Source organism: Lasiosphaeria miniovina (genome assembly GCF_030549165.1).
Source record: "Lasiosphaeria miniovina strain SMH2392-1A chromosome Unknown B0T26scaffold_1, whole genome shotgun sequence".
In the NCBI taxonomy this organism is placed as follows: domain Eukaryota; kingdom Fungi; phylum Ascomycota; class Sordariomycetes; order Sordariales; family Lasiosphaeriaceae; genus Lasiosphaeria; species Lasiosphaeria miniovina.
Genome location: NW_026848220.1, coordinates 7,698,010 through 7,720,806, shown reverse-complemented (window position 1 = coordinate 7,720,806; position 22,797 = coordinate 7,698,010). Strand labels below are relative to the sequence as shown.

Sequence of the window (22,797 nt, the reverse complement as noted above, 5' to 3'; positions counted from 1 at the left end):
GCGTTGGCGTCCAAGGTGGGTGGCAAACACGCCTTGGGACAAGTCGATGCGAAGCTCGTGTCGGGGTGGGCAGGAACTGTTTTTGGGACTTACGCGACTAGAAATGGCGGAGAGGGGGGCACGCCAGCGTATTTCAGCCGGCGGAGGTACACTCCCATCCCACAAGAGGTGTCTCGGGGTGAATTCGTCTCAGTTTGGGCTGAAGTGACATGGGGGTCGCTTACTGGGCTAGTCGATTCTGGAAAAGGCGTGGACATGCAAAAGTGCCAGTAACTATAGGTGGATTTGGGCGATATCTAGTGGAATAACTGCCCTGAAACGTCATCTTTCACGATAATTACGTTGGGCACATAACTGAGGCATGTGAATTGCTAGGGCTAGACCCCCACATTCGTCTAGACTACTCGAATCTACTCTGTTACCGTCTATGCGCACGCCAAGTTCTGGGTTTTACCAATGAAAGAAACCGAGAACATCCTTGTAAATCAGCTTCTAGAAGGTCATGTCATCCTTCACGTAGTTCTCCGGCATAGAATTGTAGCTCTTTTCATTGTTTCGCGGAGTATATTGTTTTTCATAATTCGAAACCAGAATAATGCGCCACACATTTAATATCACTCCAGACGAGCCGGCGTGTCTGGTTTCTAGGCTGCTTTAGGTGTGAGACTCGGCCGTACCTGCGAGTACCTGCTTCGGATTTCCTGCCAGAATCACCTTGATCTCAGCAAGGCATGAAATCGGTCCCATCCATCTTCGCAGGGCCTCTGGAGTCCCCACTACTAGTCAATAGCACACAATAGGAAACCGCGCCAAATTCTTGTGTGACTGCAAACAATGGAGGATTAGATCCACAATGTGAACAATAGCAATGCAGAGAATCTAACGTTCCTATTGTCCGGACTGCCATTCAGCTCAACCCCGTCCGTGGTTCTTTCCTCCTCGCCTATAAAAAACCGCAGACTGAACCCTTCTCTCTCCAGGTTTCGTCGTCGGTTTACGAGAGATATCCAGTTCGACAAATCTATCACTAGTTTACAACAGACATCTGCTTGGGCAGGCTCATCTTCATTTCCACCAAAGAAATACCACTTAACAGTTTCATCCCTAGTTTGCCGCAGGCATCCGTCTGTACAAGCTCAACTTCACTTGGCGAAGAAGATCCGGATCGACAGCTTCACTCCCACCTTACCGCAGCCATCCGGCCGTACAAGCTCTTCTTCACTTTACGAATGAGATCCGATCGTTCTAGTAAGTTCCCAGCATGGGATGTCACAAACAGCACACACGCCTACCAGGCAACCAATATCATCAAAGGCTCGACTGTTTTGTCTTTGGGCACTCGCCATCGACGGCAAGAATCATGACTGACGCCTCGGATTCCAGCAATATCAAGCAACAGGAACTTGCTCCGCCTTCCCCTTTTTCTTCTCTCGCCCACCGACAAAGAGTTTGGAGGCAAAATGAACTTCTTCGACATAGATGACGATGACTATGGCAATGACGATGACTATGGCTATGACGATGACTACGGCACTGACAATGACTACGGCACTGACAATGACTACGGCACTGACAATGACTACGGCTCTGACACGTCGTCGCTTGGCGAGTCAGCCGCCTCGTATGAGGCTGGCGAGTCGGGCTCCGACGAAGGAGTCGATGACCCCTGGCTGAGCTACATGGTAAATACTCCCTGCCATACTCGGCCTTCTATCCGCCCTCTTTTCCCGGAATCCGGGCATACATCCGAGAGTAAGCCAAGCTGACACACGCTCTCCACCAACACACAGCCCGAACAGATGGATTTGGGCGAGGACCACGACTACGACCACGTCCACGACCACGTCCACGACCACGACTACGACCACGTCCAAGACCACGACCACGTCCACGACCACGACCACGACCACGATCACAACCACGACCACGACCACGACCACGACCACGACCACGACCACGACCACGACCACGACGACGGCATGTCCGGCACCGATTCAGGCGAGGCGATGGACGTCGACCTGATGACGTGCGTTATCTGCGAGGATGTCTACGCAGTGGCCGACGTGTTCGTGTTCGACTGCGGACACTGGTGGTGCCGGAAGTGCGTGGCGAAGCACGTCACGACAAAGCTCGCCGATGATGAGTTTGAGCCGGGCTCGTTCCCGCCGCCGGGGTGCTGCGAGGATGGGTATGGCGACGATGAGCAGGGCAACGACGAGCCTCTTCTGCCGGGTCCGGGCTGCGCGCTGGCGCGGTTCATGGGCGCGGGCTGGGTTGCCGGATACGCGGCGCGCTACCAGGCCTGGCACCGCGCCACGCGCTTCCGCCGCGGAGTGATGGACGAGGAGGCCGTCGCCGCCGTCACCCCCGTCGCCGCCCGCATGGGCTGGCAGCGCTGTCCCCGCTGCGGCATGATCGTCGAGCGCATCGACGGGTGCAACAGGATGAGGTGCACCTGCAGGCACGTGTTTTGTTACGTCTGTGGGAGCACCTGGCGCGAGTGTGGCCACGGCTATTGAAGGTCTGGAGGAGGGCGGGCATTTTTGGGGGCTGCCATTTTTGCCGTTATGGGGGCGTGGTGTGGCCGCCTGGGAGGCCGGTGGGGATTGGGGCATTGAGAGACGATTGCCTGGGCACTTGGGTGCTCGAAATTGAATCCTGCGCCTCGCAATTTGAGAGAGATACCACGACACCAAACAACCAGCACATTGTCGATAATCTGACGAAAGAAGCCAACTCACCAGCCCTTGGGGAGTCGAGTTCAAGGCCTTGAGGTTTTGATTCGGGACCCGGGGGATTTGAACCCAAGGACTGGGTATTTGACGCGGGGATTTGAACCCAAGGACTGGGTATTTGACCCGTGGCCTTTCACCAACCAACGCACACATTGACGGTTTTCATCACTGCATATTCAGGTTCGTGGTAAAAGGAGCTGCCACATTAACAACGTCTTGTATCGCCCGGAATTGACCCACTTTTCAAGGAATAGAACCACTTTTTTCAGGCCCTGGTTAGCATGCCTCTACTTCCTTTATTCTTGGCCTCGGGATGCCCTCATTTCGGGCTGATTACAACACTTCCCTTGGCCTCTCTCAACGAGTATAAGGAAGCGTTCTCTTCTGTACTTACAGACCTATTTTGCCAGACAATTCAATGCGCTGTCAACTTCGATCACGTGCAACATCTCGCCATGCACAGGCAATCAACACCATCTGGATGACGCGATCAAGCCATCAACTTCTTGGGATTTCTTTCTTACTTGATATTTTCTGAGACCAATGTGGTAGATTCTCATTAGTTCATATAGAATATTCGAGATTCGGGGTTGCTACCTACCATTAATCTGATGTGTTACTTCGCGTCTCGCCTCTGGCTCAGGGGAAAGAATGACATGATTAGAATACCTAGGCAGTTATAAAAATCACAGTTAATATCATATCGTCGGGTCTACCAAGTAATCCGGCGTACCGAGTAGTATGGGGCTTTTACTGGAGCTGGAGACCTCGATCCCAAAACAGAGACCGAATGCAAGGGCGCTGAAAAAGGAAGGCAGGATTGCGACATGTTTCGTGTGAGCGAGACGTCACGGCATTTGGCGCGCGCCACATGACTTGAACAGGCAGGTACGTCTCACCAAGGCCAGGCACCGCTCACCTTCGACTACTGTGTATGGAATTGACTACCAGGGGCATTAACCATCCACACAAGAATCTCCTCCCTTAAGAACTTGTTTCGGCAATTATTAGCACCATCCAGCGCTCGATGCGGGTGTCGCGTTGTGCACACCTTCAAGCGACGTTGGCATAGAGTGTTCAGTCCATGCGGGTAGCTTGTTAGTCCAGTGGTCAAGCCCCCAGTGAGGTCGGGTGCCGCTGCAGCATGGGATCGGCGCGGCGCGTGGCGCTGTGAGACAGACCGGGGCGGCGGGCTTCCATGTCTGGGTTATCCGGGGTTGGATTATTCTCCGATTTCCCCTTCCAATTGCAAGGACTGCCATTGAGCCAAAGTGTCTCGTCGAGAACCGCCCATGCGCGATTCGTCGAGACCGCCCATGCGTGATTCGTCGAGACCGCCCATGCGTGATTCGTCGAGTTTTTTATCGTCACGCTCTGCATCCATTCTGCCTTGTGAACCTGCGCATAGTTTTGGGTTCTGAGAAGCGGTTTAACAAATTGCTTGCGCAGTCTGCCAAGGGCCGATTTGAAACGGGTAGGCACGTTCATGGGGGGCTGCCTTGAGGCTGCCTTGACTGATTCGAGCGGGCGCAGGGGCCAAGTTTGGGTCGGGTTTGCGTCATCTAAGGATCCCCAAGTTTCAGGGCTGCGCCACGACCTGGGCCATCCATACCTTAATGTTCCGGTGTCAATTGATCGACCAAGGAACGACATTAGGAGGATTGTTTCCATCTCCTAATGGAAGCTCGGTTCACAAGAGCGAGCTCGTCGGAACTGATGGGCGTCAGATTCGAGGCGAAGACTGCCTCCCTACTCAAGCTATCGAAGAACCTTACATGTCGCAGCAGCGTAGAGGCCCACTCCAGTTCCAGTAGCAGGCCGCCTCTTAGACGCATCACTACAGACGGCCACTCGAGCGGCCAGGTCGTCTAACAGCCGCTCCGGGCACGTAAACCCGGTCCAAAGCCCATCGCAACACGGCCCGATACCGCGGCCCCGCGACTCATCAGACATTACTATGATCGTCCGGTTCCGATTGTCAAAGAAAATTCGGCTGATCATCTCACCTGCTGCAGATCCTCGCACCAAGCTCCGCCAGGCTTGGCGCAAGACGTGCACATCAGACGCCGTGCACGGGGGTGTCCACTATCAATGGCCACGACCCGTTGTTAATGTTTCGGCGCATTTCAGCGTCCTGCAGCGGAGTCTGCACTATCACAGGGCTGTCCGGCAACACAGTGCAGGGCTCTCCGGCAACACAGTGGAGGACTGTCCGCCTTTACACCTCCGCTCGCGTCGCAGCGCCCGCTGGCCGGACTTTGCTCGCACTGGGCTGCATCCACCCATGGATGTGCACAAGAGGGTTTATCCTTCCGGGATTCCCTCTAGATCGCCATACACGTGCCGGCAGACTGTGTATGAGCTTGTGCTTGATCCCTACCGGTGGTCCTCTGCATCTCTGGGTATCTGCGTGTCTGTGGAACACAAACGCAGCACACCCGCCCACACTCACAGGCTGCCTTTGGTTGTGTTAACGCCAAGGCTTTTGGTATAAATCCCACGTCTCCCTCACCTCCTGTCCCGCATCTGCTTTGTTATTCTCATCCATCCTCATACACAAGCCTCGGCTTCCACGCCCCTTCGAGCTTGTGCATCCAGCTATCTAGGACCCGGTGTCCCTCTGCTTCTCTTCGCTTAGTACATACCTTTTTCTTTAAACAGGGATCAGTCGCAGGTCGACCAGTCCGCTTTACACCAGCCCCAAGGTAGCCCCCTTAAACACAGACATGGTCCAATTTTCCACCCTTTTGGGTGCCTTTGCCCGTAAGTGCATACCTACGTCGCTCGTCCCTCCACACCGGGGGCCCGCTAACGCGCTTGGCATCTGATCTAGTCACTGCGGCCACCGTCTCAGCCCACCCCAATATTTTCCCCCGCGACCTCCCCGACACGTCTGGCAACAAAAACATCGGTAACGGCAACGGAGCACAGTTCATCGGCGGGCAGTGCAACGGCCAGGCTGACTGTAATCCGTCAGCCTGCTGCGCCAAGTTTCCCTTTGGAGGCACAACCATCGGCCTCTGCTCGGGCACGGGTGCCGACAAACAGGCCGGCAAGCAGGGTTGCGGTTTCGAGGGCGGCACTGCGACACCGGCGACCCCTGCCAAGCCCGATGGCGCCGCCGGCGCCGCCGGTGCTTCCGTGAGTAGCGCTGTCGCTCCAGGTGCTTCGTCCAACCCCTCCTCTGTCACGCCTCCCGGGTCCCCCAAGCTCGTTGCCGACCCGAACAGCGCAACGCATTTTGGCAAAAAAGACGGCCAGCAGTTCATCACCGGCGGCTGCACTTCCGACGCCGACTGCGCCACCAATTGCTGCGCTCTGGTCAGGCCCCAGGACGGCAGCCCAAACTTTGGCATCTGCTCCAACATCGGCCCCGGCACCCCGTTCGCCGGCGAGAAGGATGGCTGTGGCTTCCCCGTTGGCGGCGGCGGCGCCAAGGCTCCCACCAAATAAATGCCTGCCTTGCCGACGGCAACAACAGACCCCTTTCGGTTACCATCATTTCTGGTTACGGCTATAGCGACATGATTACATTCTTTTTTGGGAGGCCTTTTGCTTTTTTTGCATTTTAATTCCTGAGGACGCCCCGGGTTTCGCTCCTTCAACCGCGGGAGCGTCCGTCCGTTCGCTTATTATACACAAGCGCCGCGAACAAATATCCACACTCGTCAGCCATGTGGTTGTCTGGAGAGGGATGGAGACAACCACATGGCTGACAACGCCGCCACCTTCGTTTACAAATCGCACCGCACCGCACCAGGCCAGACCTGCACGGCCCGCCTGCAGTGCTAACGCTCGTTTCTTTCACACATGAACACAGTCGTTACTTTCACACATGAACACAGTCGTTACTTTCACACATGAACACAGTCGTTACTTTGATTACATCTACTGTCATTAATCATCCGGCACCCCCTCCCCTTTCCCGTTCCTTGGGGGGTCCACACATTCGCTACATATTTACACACAGCCACAGTCGTTTCCGCAGCGGCAGCATATATCGTTATTTTATCGGCCAGCAGCACGCAATGCATCTACACAAACGGGAATGGGAGCAATCCTCAGCAGCACACATACACATACATAATTATCGCATCGGCATTTTGGTAGGGGGAAAACACGTGGGCTTGGATTTGCATTGCATTGCGTTGCATCGGATCGATTACCATATTATCGCATTGCATCGGAGTTTGCATTGGGTTTGGAGTTGGGGGTTTTTTTTGGTCCTAGTAGCGGAGAGAGAGAGTGGAAGAGGAAGAGAGAGTGGAAGAGGAAGAGAGAGAGAGGAAGAGGAAGAGAGAGTGAGAGCATTTTCGACCGAGCGGAACGGCGGGAAGGTCAAACGGGAATGCTTGCGATTGAGAGGGCGCGGTCGAGTTGAAGAGGTGGGGGAGAGGACGAGAGAGTGAGAGCATTTTCGACTGAGTGGAAAGGCGAAGAGGTCGAACAGGAATGCTTGCGGCAGATCGGAGAGAGAAGAAGAGTGAGAGCATATCGACTGAGAGAAAAGGTGGACGGTCGAACTGGAGTGCTTGCGGCGGGCTCAGTGGAGAGAGGAGAAGAGTGAGAGCATATTCGACCCAGTGGAAAAGGAGACGGTGGAACGGGAGTGCTTGCGGATGAGCAGAGAGAGTAGTGCGTGTGTGGAGAGTGGGAGTTGAAGAGGCTGAGAGTTGTGGTTGGCTGTTACATTGTATGAGTGACGACGGGATGACTGATGGCTGGACGAGTGTACGAATGGACGGGCGGCTTGTGGAGTGTGTAAGGGTGAGGGTGAGAGGGTGAGTGGCTAGGTGAAGGCCTAGCGAGCAGAGGGCAGGAGAGTCGGAGAGTGGGGGAGTGGGAGAGTGGGAGAGTGGAAGAGTGGGAGAGTGGGAGAGTAGTTGAGTAGAAAGTTGAGGGGAGAGTCGGGTGTATGGCAGTAGTATAGTGGCAGTATAGACGGAGAAGGAAATGAAGAGAGCGTGTACGAGCGATTCTGAGCTGTTGTTATTTGTCGACCTCGTGAATGGAAGAGAGCGAGTTGGAGAGGTGAGGAGTGGGAGTGAGGCCGTTGAGAACATGGCTGTTGAGTAAACTTTTGGGAGAGGATGGGATGAAGTTGGAGTGTACGATACCGGTTGGAGAGGGCTGTTGAGGGCTGATAAGAGGGGGCGGTTCGGGATAGGCCACAGCGGATGGATAAGTTGTTTGGAGGGGAGATGGTGATGGTTTTGGTGGCTATCGAGGTGGAGCGAGGTAGTAAGCAGGGAAGGGGGTAGTGGTTGACAGATAACTGGCGAGAACGAGACTTTGGGAACAATTTCGTTGTTTTTGGCAGCGGATTGGGGGAGACGGTGACTGGATGGCTGGTGTGGAGAGAGAGGCGAATGAAGATCTCAACTACCAGGAGCTACTTGGAAACACGAGATACAATTCAATCTCCAGGCAATTTTATCATCTTCTTATAATGTGACTTGACGCTCCTGATGTGAATTTTATAAAGTGCGTTTCTGCCGTGGGGCGCTGCAGCTGAGACTCAGCAGCTACAAATCACTCCAACTCACTTCACAGAACATGTTGGAATTTGTCAAGCAGAAGGGCCTCGAAGGTTCTAGATAGAGACTTTGCCACCAACTTCGCCACCACAATAGTAGTATAAGAACGGGCTTTCTGGCACTGCCAGAAAGCTAGAGAGAGAGAAGAACAGACATCTACAATCCATCACTTGAACCACCAGTTTTCGGCGTGCAGCCACGCCCTGTTGAGTCCAGTACCGGTACCCTGGTGAATCCAACACTGATCAGTGGTTAACTCACCACTGTTGGGACAACAGTCCTCCGCCACAGATCAGCAAGGAGCAACAGAAGAGACAGCGCCGTAGAGAACGGTCGGACCCGAAGGCCGGCCCTCTCTACGAACCTGTGCTAAGGAAGGCATCCCCAACTACGGAAGAGATGGTATAACGGAGCATTCGTGCCTCGAATCTCAACCGCAGCCCAAGGACCTTCGAATCTACGGAAGAAGTGGCCGTGACCGTCTCCCTGGCGTCACCTAGCCGTAGAGCGTCTACCACGCAACAAACCCTGAAAGACGACCTTCCAGGCCAACAACGACCTACGTGTTGAATCATCATTCTTTTACCTTCATTCATTCTTTTCGACCTTCAACCATTCCATTCTACCATAATCCATCCGGCTTCAATTCTTCGGTCTTTTCAACATTCCTTCATTTTTCGGCCCTTCTCAACATTCTTTCGCATTCTCTCGCTTTCCAGCACTTTCCTTCGACTCCCAGCTTTCCAGGCCAGTCAACAGCCCATCCCTACGTTCCAGGCCAGCCAACGGCTCGTTCGTACACGCCTAAGATGGCCACGGGCACAGAGAACGACGTTATTACGTCCCCGACCCCTACGCCTAGCCAACCAGCGCGCTCAGAACCCCTCAGCAGCCCTACCCCCGGACCCTCGGTCCCTCCCGACCTTCAAGGGGAGGTAGACCCTCTAACCTGGGGCCGGCTAAGCGCGTTCGATCGACTCCCGTCGCCAACAAATGAGCAGATCAATGGGCACATCCACTTCCTGCTACGCTCCTGGCAGAAAAACCCCCTAAAAGGAAGATACGCATGGGTACAGTTTACTGAGGAATTCGAGCACTGGGATAAAGCCGCCTGGGCGAAGATCCCGGGTCGAACACAGACTACCCTACGTAACTGGCTCCGGGGTAACGGAGTCTTCGTTACTATGGATGGTGACAGGATCCACAATAACCTCCAACGAGCAGCAACAGCGAAGGAGTTCCACAGATGGTCTGACGCGGACGTCAAGTACGAGAAAGGACGGAACAAGGCCTTCAAACTAAATACCCTAGACCCTGACTTCCTTCGGGAGATCCAAGAGCCCGACGACGATATAGAGGAGCCCGAAAAACCTCCTACGGCATTTTCACCTCGGGAACCACCTCAAGGACCCCAGTACCCCCAGCAACGCAGTCCTACAAACGGCCCTCACCAAGGACCCCAGTACCCCCAGCAACGCAGTCCTACAGATGGCCCTCACCAGGACTTCCAGTACCCTCGATCTAGACTCCAGTTCGAGTACCCACCCGTACCACAAGGGCCCCCGAACGCGAAGCAGCTTACAGACCTGGCTAAGCTCTACAACGACGAGATGAAATACGGCGGCGATACATACGATGTATTCGCTTCTAAGCTAGTGATCTTCCAGGACTGCTGCCAACGACTGGGTATTACCCAGGGCCAGTACGACGTAGCCTTCCCCGCTATGCTCAAGAGCCGCGCCCTGACCTACTACTACGACCGGCTCTGTGGGCGTAAATACGACTTCGCTACGTTGATCGCCCAGACTAAGGCCCAATTCGAAAGCGAAGAAAGCAACCAGCTACGCCTACTAGAGTGGGGCAACACAACGCTACGTAAGGTCATCGACGAGAACCCAGGGAAACCAAGGACCGAGTGCCTCGAACTCTTACTCAATAAGCTTACCAAGCTTCAACGTACCCTCCCGACCATCAATCAGTCAGAAGAACTACTCCGCATACAAGTCCTCAACGCCTGCCGTGGGATCCCTGAATGTACACTCTGTCTGTACAACCCGGCTGCAACCTACGAAGGCGTACGCAGCCAGCTCCGGTCGGCAGTTAGTATTGCAGCTGAAGCCCATAACCAACAGTTCAACACCTACGCCCCTGAGGAAGCCCGGCAGCACTGGACTGACCGGACATTCAAAGGCAACGGCCGAGAGGCTCGCTTCGGGCGTAAGGACCAGGAAAAACCACGACGTACCTTCCCGGCCCGAGGACCCTCGCCCGGTAAAAAGTGCTACGTATGCGGCAAGCCCGGCTGCTGGTCGACAACCCACACGACGGAAGAAAGGCGCCAGGCCTACGACCGCTTCAAGGGCAACAAGCATATACAGAGTAGCCAACCGTCGGCTACATATGCCCAATTCCTAGCCTGGTACGAAGGAACCCAAAGCTTTGACGATAACGACGAAGACGACAACGTCTCGCAGTTCCTACAGGCCCACGAAGACGACCAGTCCGAAGGTAGTGAGGAAGAGGGATTCCAAAGTACCTTCTTTAACGATTCCATGCCAACCGACGGCAACGCCATCGTTACCTTACTTGCCGATAGGTCAGTCCGCCACGGCCTAACCAAAGAAGACCCATTCCTACAGGCCGAGGATCAGGACCACCAACCCGCTTCAATCTTCACCCTCGAAGGCCGTTACTCAGCTACGGAGTTCCACGGCATCATGCCCGACACAGGGGCGTCCGGTTTTTCAACGGCCGGGCACCCACAGTTCCGTGCCCTACAAAGGGAGCTACCGTCACTACGGCTCGGACCGCCAACTACGGAGGCCGCAATCAAATTCGGCCAGGGCGGCACCCTCACCCCCTTGGGCACTATCACCGTACCTACCCCCTTCGGCTCGGTTGACTTCCACGTAGTCCCCGCAAACACACCGTTCCTGCTATGCCTTCAGGATATGGATCGCTTGGGCTTGAAATTCGACAACCTGCATAACCAACTACGGCAGGGCAACCTAACCGTCCCCGTCGTACGGAAGTGGGGGCACCCCTGGCTCCAACTAACCAAAGAGAAGACCCTCGCATATAACTACCTTACCGACACAGAGCTACGCCGGCTCCACCGCCGATTCGGCCACCCGTCGGTCGCCCGCCTACATAAAGTCTTGAAGACGGCCGGGCACCCTGTGGAAATCGGAGCCCTTGAGTTCCTTAGCCGGGTATGCCACCAGTGCCAAATGAACGCTGGCCGCCCAGCCCGGTTCAAATTCACCCTCCACGACGACTGCGAGTTCAACTACGAGGTTATCGTCGATATACTATATATCGATAGCCGTCCTGTCCTCCACATCGTCGATACGGCTACGGCCTTCTCAGCGGCCTGCTTCCTCAAGGATATATCGTCAAAGACCGTATGGGAAGCCCTCTGCCTCTGCTGGATCAATGTATACCAAGGACCCCCCGACTGGCTAGTTACCGATGCCGGCACTTCGTTCCGATCTACCGAGTTCCGGCAGTCGGCTAAGGAGATGGGGATCTCGATCAAAGAAATACCCGTTGAAGCCCACAACAGTATTGGCAAGGTTGAACGATACCACACACCACTACGCCGGGCATATAATATCTTCAGGGCCGAGGACCCCGAAGCAAGCCCGGAAGCTTCGTTACAAATGGCCGTCAAAGCAGTCAACGATACGGCCGGCCCGGACGGCCTTATACCTACGCTTCTAGTCTTCGGCGCCTACCCCCGGCTGACCGAAGATTCGGCACCCTCGCCTACGATAAAACAACGTGCCCTAGCAGTCAAGAAAGCCACTGACGCAGTCAAACGGCTACAGGCCGTACGACAAGTCAACGGCGCCCTCGCAACGCGCAACGGCCCAAACACCGTACGAACCACTCAACTACCGGTTAACTCCCTAGTCCGTGTATGGCGCGAAAAAGCCGGTTGGCAAGGACCCTTCAAACTGATTGCAGTTGACGGAGAAACCTGTACCCTGGAAATGAATAACGGCCCGCGCATCTTCCGATCAACCGTAGTTAAGCCCTACTACGAAGACCCGACGGCCGTACCAACTTCACCAGCTACACCGACCGCAACAGCTTCGCAGGCTATACCGGTTATACCAACCACAACGGCATCGGAAGCTAACCTAGCCCCGGAAAGCGAAGCAGAGGACATGATCATCGTCAGACCACGACGCCGCGGTCGACCCCGTAAAGCCTCCCCCCAAGACACCTTCCTTCAGGAAACCGGAACCCTTGAGAGCTTTATAACAAACAAGGAACAGGCCGACGCCGTACTAGCGGTACGACTACGTACCGAGGGCAAGATCACCACGCCAGGCGCACCATTCGAAGAGTCTACCCAATACGAGATCGACAGTCTAATCGCTCGGGGAGTATTCGAATTCGTCAAGCAAGGCCACAACCGAGGCCTACGCATCTTCAAGTCCCGCATCGTTAACGAAGTCAAGGGCAAGAATACCACAACGCCCTACGAAAAATCCCGCCTCGTTATCCAAGGCTACGCAGACGACGGGAAGGAGTCTATTCTAACCCAGTCGCCAACGATCCAACGGGCTAGCCAACGCCTTATACTGGCACTAGCTCCTTCGCTCATGCAACGCAGTATGGTTATCTGGCTACGGGACATTACGCAGGCCTACGTTCAATCAGGAACCAACCTCAACCGCGAAATCCTAGCCTACCTACCTAAGCAGATTCAGGACCAGTACCCCGAAGGCACCGTAATGCGAGTAATCAAGCCGTTATACGGCCTGGCTGAGGCAGGGACCCACTGGTGGGCTACCTACCATAAGCATCACTTAGAAAGGCTCCAGATGATGACATCTACGTACGACCCCTGCTTGTTAATTTCCAATACGGAGAACCCGGAATTTGCCTGCATCGGGATGCAAACCGACGATACGATCGGCCTGTCAACTAAGGCTTTTTCCCGTGTTGAGGAAGAACAGCTGAAAGAGGCCGCATTCAGTGCAAAGCCTAAGCAGATCCTGACTTCAAAGGAACCACTAGCATTCAACGGAGGGATCGCTACGCTTACCAACGATACGATCACCCTACGGCAGAAAGGCCAGGCCGGTAGGCTACGACCTATTAACTACAATGCAGTTGACGCCAAGCAACAATACGTCGAGCAGCGAGCCCGCGGCGCGTATATTGCTTCCATCTGTCAACCTGAAGCCTGCTTCGACCTATCAACCGCAGCGCAACACCAAGAGCCTACGCTAGATGACTTGAAAGCCCTCAACCAACGTATTAAGTGGCAGGTTGATAACCAGGACCGAGGTCTAGCATTTATCCCCCTAGACCTACCTAACGCAAAGCTCTTCGTCTTCGTCGACGGATCCTTCGCTAATAACCGTGACCTCACATCACAACTCGGCTTCGTAATCATTCTAGCCAACGAGACCACAATCGATACTCAATTCACCATTCGTGGTAATATCATCCACTTCTCCAGTACTAAGAGCAAGCGAGTCACACGTAGTATACTCGCTTCCGAAGTCTACGGCATGGTGGCAGGCGTGGATATGGCCTACGCACTAGCTTCTACGATTCAAGTCGTCACTACGCACCTCAATCTACCAACAGTCCCTACGGTCGTCTGTACAGACTCATACTCGCTATACGAATGCCTTGTCAAGCTAGGGACAACGAAAGAGAAGAGGCTAATGATCGACATTATGGCCCTACGGCAGTCGTACGAGCGCCGTGAGCTACACGAGGTCAGGTGGATCCACGGCGACGATAACCCCGCCGACGCCCTGACCAAGGCCGTACCGAACCGGGCCCTAGAACGGTTCATCGACGGTAATAGCCTTACGGTCCGTATGGAAGGGTGGGTCTCCCGGTAAGGAAGACCCGGGTGGAAGCAGTGATCCCGGGGGTGTAGATAGTGGCAGCTATATAAGGGCAGCTTTCCAGCCTCAAAAGAGAAAACTGCCAGTGTTGGAATTTGTCAAGCAGAAGGGCCTCGAAGGTTCTAGATAGAGACTTTGCCACCAACTTCGCCACCACAATAGTAGTATAAGAACGGGCTTTCTGGCACTGCCAGAAAGCTAGAGAGAGAGAAGAACAGACATCTACAATCCATCACTTGAACCACCAGTTTTCGGCGTGCAGCCACGCCCTGTTGAGTCCAGTACCGGTACCCTGGTGAATCCAACAGAACACCCTGACCGTTCGTTATTGATATTACCACGACTCTACGACAAACTCGACATCTCCCCCATTCCCACAACAATGCTTCCCAGCTCCCCATATTACGACGCCACAATATCCCACAACTTGAACTCGCAACCCCTCACAGAAACACGGCGGCGGCAACCGCGACGGCGCCCAAGAAGATGTTGTCCTTGACAATGGTAGCGATGGGCATGCCGCCGGCAGTCGACTCAGACGGCGACGTAGACGAGGCAGCCGACGCGGTCCGGGTGGTGCGCGTCGACGTGCGCGAGCTCTCGGTGGTCGTGCTCACCGCCGCGCGGTCCGTGGTGCTGGCGCCGACGAGCTGGCGTGTCGTCAGCGACGTCACCGTCGTCGAGCTGTTGCTAACCACCACCACCTCGGTCGTCGAGCTGTGTAGCGTCTGCACCGGGACGGGCACGAGGCCCGGCGCGAGATCGGACGGCGCGATGGTCGTCACGATCGTCGCGCCGCCAATCGTGTACGTTGCCACTACGGGGCCCGTGGGTGCGCCGGCGGGCCGAGTAAGGGATGCCCTGCTGGGCGCGCTGAGCGGCGTGCTCAGGGTCGGTGGCGGGGGGAGTAGCACGCCGGCGCCGGGTCCGCCTAGCGCTGAGATGGCGGGCGGGACCGTGATGGATGAGGCCGAGTCTGGGCCTGCTGCTGCGGCTGCTGCTGGAGACGGGGACGGCGCAGCGTCATGTCAGCGAGCGCTTGTTTCGGTGGTTGTACATAGATCTTGGAAGAGGGAGTTGAGGGTTTAGCTTACCGCTGGTGCAGTACGTCAGCCCGTAGTTGACGACAGCGCCGACGTCTGCACTTGGGCAGGCCTGGCGGGCGCAGTCGCGGATGCCGTAGCCAAAGTTGGACTTGTTGCAGAGGCAGGCGGCGTCGGGAGCGCCGTTCACGGTCGGGCAGCCCAGGTCGGGCCCCTGCGAGAGCATGTTGTCGACGCAGATTTGCTATGTAAATAATAGGGGGTTAGCCCACGGCCATAATGGGCGTGAGTGGGTGGGAGCAGAGTTAGAGTGCTAAAAACCTACACCGCAAGGAGGGAGGCCGCTGGTCGTCTGGGCCACGACAGTCCAGGCGGCAGCGACGACGATGGCAATTGGCCTCATTCTTGCTGGTGGCATGGGAGGCGGCGCTCGGTGGTTCTGTCTGGAGAATATCGTGAATCTGGTCGAAGTTGGTGGTCTTCTCAGCAGTGATGTACTAGGATGGTGGCAGATGCGAGTGCAAAGGGAGGGAGCGGCGGATCGAAGAGTTCAACTTCAAAGCTCAAACCTTGGGGGCACTCATTCGATATCGATTTGCCGGGCTACAGCCGTCTGATGACCCCTTGGAGCACGAATGTCAGCCGATTGCCATGTGGTAGGCACCACCGCGTTTCGGGCGTGGACTCACTGCCATGCTATGGTCCGGTGGCACGTGATGACCCCCTGACCCTAAGCTGCGCCGCGACAATAGGAAAGAGTAGAGATTACCGCGGCAATTGAGTCTTGAACGGTCCAAATGACGCCGGCAGAGACGTGTTGCTGTGGACAAGGTTCGTAGCCCTTGGATTTCTACCGACAGGTATCCACTGCGGCGCCGAGACATTCACCAAATGGCTGTGATCCATGTGGCTAATCTGGACGAGCAATACAGGCCCGAGGTCCCTTGTGCATCTCCTCGTGCTTGCATTAGGTCCGGCCTAGAACAGTGTCCTGATAAACATGTCGTCCATGAACTTTTGGTAATTACATGCGTTCCAACAGTCCTGTCAAGCCGAGCTTTCCTGGCCCACCGCTAGAATCGACCATAGCAAACACGCCTTTCAAGTGCTTCTGGGCAGTAGCGTGCTCGCCCGCCGTCACCTGGATGAGAAATCATCCCTCGTCAGTTTCAAGAGAAGCCACAGCCTAGTCAGCCAGGGGCCCCGGAAGAAAGACATTACCCAGCCATGGGCCCCAGAAGAAAGACATTACCCAACCATGGGCCCCAGAAGAAAGACATTACCCAGCCATGGGCCCCAGAAGGAAGACATTACCTCGTCAAGCGCAAGGGCGAGTGCTTTAGCAATAGTGGTGATTTTGACGGGGGCCGCAGTGTTGTTCATTTCTTGCCGTAGTGTCTGAAGGCATGTCTGCTTGTACTGTAGGGCCAACTGCACAATGACGGTGTTGCCTGGCTGGATCTGCAGAATGTAACGGCATGTGCTCAAGAAGATGGCGGCGGTCATGAGCGCGTCGTCGGTGATTGCGAGACTAGCCCATTCCCGAAGCAGTTGCGTCTCATTGTCTCCTGGATGGTCGAATAGGCCGCAGTGGCCAACAGTGAATGGCACGACTACGTGGACGTCTGGGGCGCAACCAAGGCAGTGTTTGTCAACATGAGAGGGCACGGTCCCTAGCCTAGAAGAGGTCCCCTGGCCTAGAAGGGGATCTTCCATGCCTCGGTAGGAGCAGGAATAGGTATACATGAGTAGTTGTGTAGTTGTGGTGGACATACAGTGATCAAGTAGGAAATATTCCACCGGAGAGAGCGGTCTCGCCAAGGACGAGAACGGGTCTTTGTTGCTGCTGAGCACTTGGCTCGGAGGGCTCGAGACAACTTCATCGGATGCAGTGCAGACCTTGGTCACCGGGATACTGGCTATCTCTCTTCTGTACTTCTCTGTTTGCTCACGCCTTCTCTCGGCGTGTGCCTGGCGAAAGGCATGGGAGTAGGCCAATTTCTTCGACGCGGATGAAGGGGCTTCCACCGGATTTGAGACGGCAACAAATCTGAACTGGCGCACCATATTACCAGGTATTTAACGTTTAGTCGAAGGGAAATCCAGATGTTACTTGGAGTCAGTGATACTGATGGTGCGGAGCACGTTTAGATGTCACAAATATCTCCCTGACGCGCGAACCGCATTTGTCAGCTACCAGTCTCTGCCAAGACAAAGGATCTCCCGATCAGGAGGCGGCTAGCATGTTGATCTTGGCCATATTAAGCCGTGATGCGACGCTGGCCCCTGCCAAGACTAAGGATTGCCGGATCGGGATGAGCTACATGGGTTTTGGTCATGACTGGCAATCATGAACTGCTGGTATTGCTTGAGGCAAGGTGCTAGCAGAGTCGTGTTCGAGCAGAGAGTGAATGTCGAAGGGCTCGCCAGACAGTATATAAGGGCCTAGTTTGAACCTTTGGACTAAGAGCAATGTCCCCCCTCTCATTACTACGCTCCCTTCACGTCCATCGAGCCAGCCAAACATTAGTTCTATTACAGCACCACGTCCTCTTTGGCCACGTCCTCTTTGGCCACGTCCTCTTTGGCCATGTCCTCTTCGGCCATGTCTTTGGCTACGTCTATTCCTGCTGGCTCCTGGATCCTGGTGACCGGTGCCAGTGGCTCCCTTGCATCCCATATTTGTCTTCAACTTCTGGAAAGGGGATTCAGGGTTCGAGGCGCCGTTCGTGATCCCACCCAATCCTCGTGGCTCCTGGGAGGCCGCTTCAAGCGCTATGCCGACGTCGGTGCCATCGAGCTCGTCTCTGTCCCTCCTCTCGGTACTGATGGCGCCTTCGACGAGGCAATCAGAGGCGTCGCTGCCATCATGCACACTGCCTACGTTGCGAACATCGTCCCGGATCCAAACGACGTCATCGCCCCCATGGTGGCCGGCATCCGGTCCGCCATGAACGCGGCCATCCGAGAGCCCTCAGTCAAGGAGGTTGTATTTACCGGAAGCGCCATTACTACCTCGCCGCTTGCTCTTGGAATTGACAATGGGACCATCAGGCGAGACTCGTGGAATGATGCCGTCCTGGACGCTGCATGGGTGCCACCTCCGTATAGCCTGTCCCGTGTTATGGCCAACTACCCTGCCAGCAAGGTAGCCGCCGAGAAGGAAGTCTGGGATTTTGTCGGGAGACATGACCTGCACTTCAATGTCAATGTCGTGTCTCCTGCTGGCCTGACCGGGGAGCCCCTCGACAAGAAACACATCGAAGGGCTGGCCAATTGGGTCGTACACGCCTACAGAGGCAACAAAGCGGTAATGGACTCACTGCAAGCCTGTAAGATCTGCTCTTCGCGCCAACTCCCAAGCTGCTCCTCGCACCAACTCTCAAGCTGCTCTTCACGCCAACTCTCAAGCTCCAACCAAGCCGTGACCTGACTCTTTCAATCCCAGCCTTCTACGGCGACGTAAAGGACGTGGCGTTGATCCACGTAGCAGCCGCCCTGGACCCTGAGGTCAAGAACGCGCGCCTCCAGTCCTGGGGGCATAGCTCTCACTGGAACGAGATACTCGCTATTCTGCGCAGGCTTCGGCCGCAGAAAGAGTTTGTCGACGACTACCCCGACACGCATCATCTAAAGCTATCGGTCGATCAATCAGAATCTGTCGCGCTTCTGAACAAGTGGTCAACCGAACGGGCCAGGAATGGATGGACGTCATTGGAGGACAGCATAGCTGAAAACATCACAAATCCGTACCTTGAGGGCTGAGAAGACAGCAATGTTTAGGGTGCTCGTTTTGCCCGCCTTCCCTGTAGTAGTCGTCATTTAGCTTCCGGGGTGGAATCTGAGCAGTTATCGTTCAGCCCTTGCCCGTTCAAACATTGTGATGATATCATGGTCAAGGCTCGAAGGAACCACTTCGCTCTCGTGGTCGCTTCGGAAAGTTTTGGGAATTTTGATGATAACTTGGCTGCCTCATCCCGGCAAACATCAATGTTCAGTACGTATGATCAAGTAAGTTTATTAAGCGTAAGGGTAGTACAGTAGGTAGGTAGATACTGCACGCGCAGACCCGCAGGACCGCAGCACAAAGGCCAAACTCTCAAAGCGCCACAAAACCCGCCGCCAGCACCGCAATAAAAACCACACCCCAACCCACCACAGCCCGGCCCGCAGCCACCGAGTCCGGGGCGATACGGGCGACGAGCGAGTCGCCCAGCGCGTCAATGCTCTGCTCGAACGCGTGGAAATCAGGCGCGCCCCAGTCGGCGCCAGCAGCACCAGGCACGGCTTCGGGGCCGATAAACGCCAAGTACAGCACATCATCGGCGCTGTAGCCGTCGGCGCCGGACATTTCGTTGCCGTAGCAGGCCGTAGCAAGAGCCAGGGACGCCTCGCCGACCATCGCGTACCCGCCGTCGTCGCCATTCGTGTCGCCCCACACGCCGTACACGAGATCCTCGCCGCCGCGGCACACGACGGCCATGACGCTGAGCGGGCGCACGCCGTACGCGGTGGGGTCGAAGGTTGGCCAGTTGGCCTTGGCGCCCTGGTTGCCAAAGACGACGTAGGGGTGCACGTAGGGGTCGAGGTCCGTAACGCCGGCGACGCCGTAGCCGGCCAGCGTGTCCTGGAAGGCCGTCACGTTCTGCAGGTCGGGGCTCTCGCGCGCGCTGCACCGCCCGTCGTCGGCCGAGCCACCCGCCACGCCGTCGCAGTCGACATCCATGTCCGCCAGCGCGCCCTGCCGGCCCTGTATGTACATCAAGGAGTACCCGGCGAGGTGATCGCCGCAGTACGTGAAGGCTGTTCGGGTGTGAGAGACTGGGTGGGTGCAGATGTGCTTAGGTAGGTGCCCGCGAAAAACTCACTGTTGCTCCCCGTCTGCTCGTCCCAGAAGCCCGTGGCTAGCACGTTGTGACAAGACGCGGCGGCGCGCAGCTGCTCATAGAACTGTTTGAGGTTGCCCGGGACCTCCTTGGCGATGGCGCCACAGCTGCCTGCCCCGTGCAACCAGGGGCCGAGAGGGAGACCCAGCCACAAGACCAGTAGGGGTAGCCAAAACATAGCCACAGAAGTTGACAGACAGAACATGGTTCGACTAGCGGGTATGCTGGGTGGTTTTTGGGTTTTTTGGGTGGTTTTGGGTTTTTTTGGGTGGGTGCTTTTGTGATGAGGTTTTTGCTCTTCGAAAATGTGGACTGATATCACGGTATCCGGAGCTACCAAGCTTTCTCGCCGAAGGTCGAGGTGACGTAGCGAGAGAAGTAGATGAAGAATTATACATACGACGATGAAGTAGTGGTGGCTGGTGTCTAGGTGCAGTAGACTGGCGGTAGGGTTATACACAACGTGGTGGAAGAACAACAGCCAGAACGTGGTGACAGGTTCGATGAGGAGAGGTCTTGCAAAGGGGGTGTTGGCTGGTGCAAGGTTGCAGGGTGGAGCCTCGAGGCGAGGGTGCCGTGAAAACAATTTCTTAGTTCACTGAAAGTCCGAGTTTCACGTGGAGCCGATAGGAGGCAACCAACTCTTTTGATATGCTTGATCCGATTTCCATTGCTCCCAAGCGCCGACAAAGATCCGTCCACACCGGCCAAAATTCTCCATGGGCAAACTCGATTTCCTTCAAGGCGCGGCATGGCTGCGGAAAAGAAACAAAATAACGTCCAAAAGCCCCTTGATATGCCCGAATCGCGATGTTGAACAGTGCGATTTTGAGTCCGATCCACATTTTACAAAGTAAGTTCTCGGAACTGTTGCCAACTGGCCTAAGGTTTCCGAGTCCAAAACATGGCTTCTGACACAATGGCACAGTTGGATAGGTAATAAGACGGAGGACATGGCCAAGCCTGGTGCTGACAAGGACGAGATGATGCCGCATCACCAGCCGGTCTGGATGACAGCGGCGACAGCTAAAACAGACATTGTCGAAGCTGAGGACAAACACCCAGCCTAAGACGAGCTCGCCGTGGCCTGCGCCGCCGCTTGCGTTGCCTCGACATCGTGCCCATCATCAACGTCACCGCCTAGCACTACGGAATGCGCGACAGGCCCGACCCAAACCCCCCGATAATCCCCGTCAGAATCCCCGCGGCGGTCGGCAAGAAGCTGGGTACGGTGACATTAGGAAATGCCGTTACGGCAGGGATCACAGCGCGGGGCGGCTCGCGGGTGACACGCGTGGTGCGCGATGCCAGAGTCTCAACAATGGTCGGCACGGGCGGCGACACGTACATGGCAATGGTGTGGGCAGCCGCGATGCCCGGATCTGAAAACAGCACGGGATACTCGTCGGCGGCGTGCAGCACGCGGCACAGTGCTTTACCGCCCACCTCGGCCGCGTCCACGACCGCTGCCTGCGCCGCGTGCGCCAGCCAGCCTAGGCCGCGCCGAAGCTGGGCATCGATGCCCGGCAGGAGGTCTGTCAGCGGCGCCCCTGCTGCGCGCACAAACTGTGGCAGGCACAAAAAGAGGTCATGGCCGTTGCTGATGGGCTTGCATTGGGGAGAGAGCTCGACCACGGTCGTGGCCGCGACCGTCGTTCTGGCAATGATTGTGGACGTGGCGATGGTCCCGTCAGGCTCGAGCCACGAGTGGAAAGCGGCCTCACAGGCCTTCTCGCCGCTATTGGCGCCAGGGAACTGGCACGTCCAAGACAGCACCGTCCAGTCGCCGCCTGCCTTGTCGTCCCGCGAGAGAAAGGCGCACTCGGACGGCCCGAAGAAGACATGCGGCTCCCTGAGCAGGGCGTCGATGATATCATCAACCTCGACAACGACCGTAAAGTTGGTCTCTGCCATCTTCGGGGCTGATTTACTGCGAGCCACTTTCTGGGCAACAGCCACGCTGTCCTGGCCAAAGACATTTGACTGAGCGACAGGCATCTGCGACACGATATCCACCATCTGTTCCATGAACCCCGCCACCAGAACCGACGAGACCGCAACACAGCCGGGGGCGAAGCGGTGCATGCCAGCAGCGTCAAACACAAGGGTCTCGCCGGTCGCCGACGACACGAGCGCGACATGACCGGCAGCGGACGCGTTGGAAGAGATGTCGAGCAGGAAAGGCGAGCCGTCGACCAGCGCCCCGACGTACTCTGGCGCCGTGGCGTTGTCCCCGACATAGAAGAAGACAGCGTCCTCATCGGCTACCGAGGCGGTGCTGGGGGCGGTGGGACTGGCCCTGTCCACCGAGAGCGCTATGGAGTCGAGCGCCGACAGCGGCGTCGGCAGGCTGTAGCACCACGCGGGCGAGCTGGCAGGCTGGATGGTGATGTCGCTGAGCACGGCGTTGGCGAGTACGATGCTCGTCGACACGGGGCCCTGCTCGACGATCTGCCACGGCAAATCAGCTGCCGTCTTTTGGAGTTCTACACTTTCGTGCGTTGTTTCTTGCACTTTCGTGTGGTGTTTCTTACGGTTGTCGTCTCCTCAGCAGCGCACATGGTCCAGACCGTCTCGGTCACGACCACGGTGGCCCACATCCACGGGCTGGTGTCTAGCTGTGCACCAGCGAAGAACCCGCCTGCGTAAACGGCTGCAGCGAGGCGCAAGGCCATGACTGTAGTAGTGCGAGAAGGCTGCGCTTTGGCTGGTGTTCC

At 56.1% G+C, this 22,797-nt stretch overlaps 8 protein-coding genes across 8 annotated transcripts; 4 read left to right on the top strand and 4 right to left on the bottom strand.

The window, feature by feature from the left end:
• Window positions 1-2,336: 2,336 nt before the first annotated feature.
• B0T26DRAFT_632984 (uncharacterized protein) lies at window positions 2,337-2,519 on the top strand (the record flags this gene model as incomplete). Its single annotated transcript, XM_060436495.1, has 1 exon — window positions 2,337-2,519. One exon carries the CDS (start codon window positions 2,337-2,339, stop codon window positions 2,517-2,519), a length of 183 nt encoding a protein of 60 aa, XP_060304101.1.
• Window positions 2,520-5,286: 2,767 nt separating this feature from the next.
• B0T26DRAFT_868101 (uncharacterized protein) lies at window positions 5,287-6,560 on the top strand. Its single transcript, XM_060447853.1, has 2 exons — window positions 5,287-5,498; window positions 5,569-6,560. Exons 1-2 carry the CDS (start codon window positions 5,462-5,464, stop codon window positions 6,186-6,188), a joined length of 657 nt encoding a protein of 218 aa, XP_060304100.1. The 5' UTR covers window positions 5,287-5,461; the 3' UTR covers window positions 6,189-6,560.
• A 31-nt stretch (window positions 6,561-6,591) lies between these two features.
• B0T26DRAFT_691191 (uncharacterized protein) lies at window positions 6,592-8,201 on the bottom strand. The gene has a single exon (XM_060441111.1). The coding sequence runs from the start codon at window positions 7,796-7,798 to the stop codon at window positions 6,962-6,964; it is 837 nt and encodes a 278-aa protein (XP_060304099.1). The 5' UTR covers window positions 7,799-8,201; the 3' UTR covers window positions 6,592-6,961.
• An 8,478-nt stretch (window positions 8,202-16,679) lies between these two features.
• Window positions 16,680-17,261, bottom strand: B0T26DRAFT_599880 (uncharacterized protein; the record flags this gene model as incomplete). The annotated part of the gene is made up of 2 exons (XM_060435701.1): window positions 16,680-16,819; window positions 16,970-17,261. Coding segments are annotated over 2 exons (432 nt in total), but the record flags the coding sequence as incomplete, so codon positions are not given.
• Window positions 17,262-17,799: 538 nt separating this feature from the next.
• Window positions 17,800-18,629, top strand: B0T26DRAFT_841997 (uncharacterized protein; the record flags this gene model as incomplete). Its single annotated transcript, XM_060447558.1, has 1 exon — window positions 17,800-18,629. One exon carries the CDS (start codon window positions 17,800-17,802, stop codon window positions 18,625-18,627), a length of 828 nt encoding a protein of 275 aa, XP_060304097.1.
• Window positions 18,630-18,635: 6 nt separating this feature from the next.
• Window positions 18,636-18,959, top strand: B0T26DRAFT_632645 (uncharacterized protein; the record flags this gene model as incomplete). Its single annotated transcript, XM_060436461.1, has 1 exon — window positions 18,636-18,959. A coding segment is annotated over one exon (324 nt), but the record flags the coding sequence as incomplete, so codon positions are not given.
• A 424-nt stretch (window positions 18,960-19,383) lies between these two features.
• On the bottom strand, window positions 19,384-20,646 carry B0T26DRAFT_816819 (fungal chitosanase of glycosyl hydrolase group 75-domain-containing protein; the record flags this gene model as incomplete). Its single annotated transcript, XM_060447385.1, has 2 exons — window positions 20,063-20,646; window positions 19,384-19,997 (listed from the first exon to the last, which is right to left on the bottom strand). Coding segments are annotated over exons 1-2 (837 nt in total), but the record flags the coding sequence as incomplete, so codon positions are not given.
• Window positions 20,647-21,226: 580 nt separating this feature from the next.
• On the bottom strand, window positions 21,227-22,755 carry B0T26DRAFT_671389 (uncharacterized protein; the record flags this gene model as incomplete). Its single annotated transcript, XM_060439317.1, has 2 exons — window positions 21,227-22,531; window positions 22,615-22,755. 2 exons carry the CDS (start codon window positions 22,753-22,755, stop codon window positions 21,227-21,229), a joined length of 1,446 nt encoding a protein of 481 aa, XP_060304094.1.
• Between the last annotated feature and the right edge of the window lie 42 nt (window positions 22,756-22,797).

What these genes read in the sequence shown, in the direction of transcription:
- B0T26DRAFT_868101 (XM_060447853.1), top strand. Translation starts at nt 5,462, where the DNA reads ATGGTCCAATTTTCCACCCTTTTGGGTGCCTTTGCCC. An exon ending in CCTTTTGGGTGCCTTTGCCC is followed by an intron (nt 5,499 to 5,568) that starts GTAAGTGCATAC and finishes CATCTGATCTAG; the next exon opens with TCACTGCGGCCACCGTCTCA.
- B0T26DRAFT_691191 (XM_060441111.1), bottom strand. Translation starts at nt 7,798, where the DNA reads ATGTTCTCAACGGCCTCACTCCCACTCCTCACCTCTCCAACTCGCTCT.